Below are 3058 nucleotides of genomic sequence, written 5' to 3' on the forward strand. Positions count from 1 at the left end.
GGTTTTTTGAAACAGGGAAACTACTTTCTAAACATTTTAAGAATTGAGGAATAACATCAACACACACTGGATAGCTCTCAATGTTGATAAAGTTTAGACACTGAGTTATAAGTGACCAATCAAATGAATTTAATTTTCGATTGGCTTAACAAATAAGATCTGTATTTCAAAAAATAAAAGTACTATTCACGTTAGTATCTCTTCATAATTATTCAAAAAGATATGTCTATAACTAGTTATACAAGTGAATGGTCTTCATTTTCAATATTGCCACATGTAGTTCACCCAATACTTCACATGAGTTCAGTTATGAAACATGGTATATGTTGGAATGAACAATCAGAGGACAAGATTTATGAAGATGACGGTGATGATGGTAATGAAGAACATACAACAGACATTATATTAACATTTGTGCTGGCTGTTGATTCTGAAACTCTGTTAAATAGAGAATCTACTATCGCACGACCAAAGTCAGTTAACTCAAGTTCATCTGGTTTATCCAACGGACATAACAATTTTATGTATTTTCATCTAGAATATTCAATAATGAATAAAGACGATTTTTTATTTTCTACTGATGTGGTAGTATTTTCAAAATCCATTGCCAAAATCTACCCAACAAACTGTTCATCAAAGCTAGCGAACCCATGTGAATTTAATGACACTTTATGGATTGTATGGACCGAACAAATACCAATAGTGATTACGGATGAAATAATTATTGACTTTTGGAATTTAACACAAACTGGTGGCATACGTATTAAATGTTGGGATCAACGAGATAAGTGTTCAATTCAGACAAGATTTGATAGACCAAGATCTGTTAATAATAACAGCAACAAACAGTCTGAGGATAACTTGAAGGATGGTAAAAAGTTAAGTGAAGTTCAGTCTACAATAACCATGTTAAATTCATATCGTAAAAATTCAAAGAATACACAAATGAATAATTCAAATACAGAGAGTGTTTCTAAGGGATGTAAAACAATATCACAATCAAAAACAAAAAATCACATAAAATGTAAGTTTAATTATTTCTGGTGTTACAAATGGAAGAACTTCCAGCCGAAAGCATTTCTGTAAAAGTACACTAAATAGTAGGTTAACAATATAATGTAAGTAATTCCTAGGGGAATGTATTGCTCGAAATTGGAAAGATCCTTAATAAATAGTAGTATTCGTGTTTCTTTATTTTGATAACTTTAATTGAACAGATTATGACTGCCAACATGTCCGCCAGCAAACTTTGTACTTTTTCTTTCAGTTTTGAATTATATTTGAAAAATTTCGACAATCGACTGTTTTTTACTGTTCAACTACATACCTGTTTACTATCGCTCCTATGAAAAATGATACATTGTCTTCATACAAACAGTGATCATTAAAATCGAAAGAAATTACCTAATCTTCATTTTATGAGTAAATTTGATAATAAAACTGATCACAATTGATTAGTAAGCCTGAAAATTTATTATCACTATGCACTATCTTTTAATATCATGTAATGGGCATTACTCATACTCTTAGCAAACGTAACTAGGTGATCAATCATATTTCAAGTTTTCCTAATGGCATATTGTGATAATTAGAAGTATTTAAATCATTATGCGAACTAGGAATTCTCGAAACAGTCCAATTTACAGCAAATAGAACTAGGTGAGCTTAATTAAACGTATTGTATTTGGAATTTGAAATCAGGCAGTCATCAAGTATAAAGGAACCATTAGTTCAGACAGACACCTCAAAAATTCAGTTTAAATTTCATTTAAACTGTTTCATATTTGAACGATAAACACAAGATAAGTATTAGACAGTGTCGCTATATTGAACACAATCGAATTAAAATTGTGTTCCTAAGTAGTGTTAACAAGGTTTGACCTAATAATTTATTACCGTAACTTTAGGTTTGTCAAGGAAATATTAAAGTATTTCAAAGTTCCCTCACTTCTTTTACAATGAATGCTTGTTAGCTTCTTTCTAATGCTAGTTCACTTCCGTTAGTGATATTTATTGATTTAGCTTATCATTTTTATTTATCCATTACTGTCTACTTAGACTGACTAGTTAATTGCAATCTAGTAACTTCATATAGTTCAGTCATTTTGTCACATAACAAACTCTAACTTATGAGGAGTTGGAATCATTATATGTGGATTCATTGACAAGATGTAGTTAACGATGTAGATCATCTACAGATAGTATGCAAATTATTATCATTCTGTAATCAGTTAAAACTGTTAAAAGAACTGATATTTCTATAATTATTCCTAAAAATATATTTGCATATTTTCCATGAATCAATTATGCAAATTAGATCCATGACGTAAAGCAATTTAATGGTTCAATAATGCAAAATAAAAACAATCTAGCATAGATTAAATTCCTCACTAAAAGTATTTTTAAAATATATTCAGTGAACAAAATGAAGAAGTCTGATTCCATTCATTTTTGTCCTGCTAATCATGTTCGTGAGTTAAAAACACCAATGTCATCTTGTTCTTTGGTTAAACATCACTTAGATAGTTTCGCTTCAGTTTTCATGTTGTGTAATTAACATTCCATTTCTAAATACATCTGTATTGTTTATGTCAAATTTCACTTTGTTATCATACAAACTGGGAATTCAGATTGAGTTTTTCGTCGAATTGTTTCGGTTTGTTTGGTCTGTCGTAGAGCGTTTAATTCCATCGAAATATCGATCCCAAATAAATTCGTATATTTAATTAGATTTGACCAATGTGTAATGGATATGATACCAACAATCAAATAAGAAATCCAATATGATGTGTGTTGTTGCTCGTATGCATATTTCATGCATAAACCAAAGAAGATACAGGAAGACCGTATGAAATTTGAATTCAAGCAAACCGTTTTTTGAACCAGTGTATGTTTATATTATCACAAAATGGTATATAATTGGTAATTAGTCATATATATACATATATATATATATATATATATATATATATATATATATATCTCCTTACTCTTATACATCTACGTCTTCGACTTACATATGTGTTTGTACTTCTCGATATATATATATCAAGAAGTA

At 29.5% G+C, this 3058-nt stretch overlaps 1 protein-coding gene across 1 annotated transcript in view; it reads left to right on the top strand.

Moving 5' to 3' along the window:
- Positions 1–234: 234 nt before the first annotated feature.
- Positions 235–3058, top strand: part of Smp_123660 (putative peroxidasin) — a gene marked incomplete at its 3' end in the record, with an annotated part of 40562 nt that continues 37738 nt past the window's right edge. Inside the window, exon 1 of the mRNA XM_018797964.1 lies at positions 235–1024. Coding sequence (XP_018652953.1) covers positions 298–1024 — 727 coding nt within the window. The 5' untranslated portion in view covers positions 235–297. The remainder of the gene's footprint in view (positions 1025–3058) is intronic.

The sequence above is a fragment of the Schistosoma mansoni genome, chromosome 6 (genome assembly GCF_000237925.1).
Source record: "Schistosoma mansoni strain Puerto Rico chromosome 6, complete genome".
Lineage (NCBI taxonomy): Eukaryota > Metazoa > Platyhelminthes > Trematoda > Strigeidida > Schistosomatidae > Schistosoma > Schistosoma mansoni.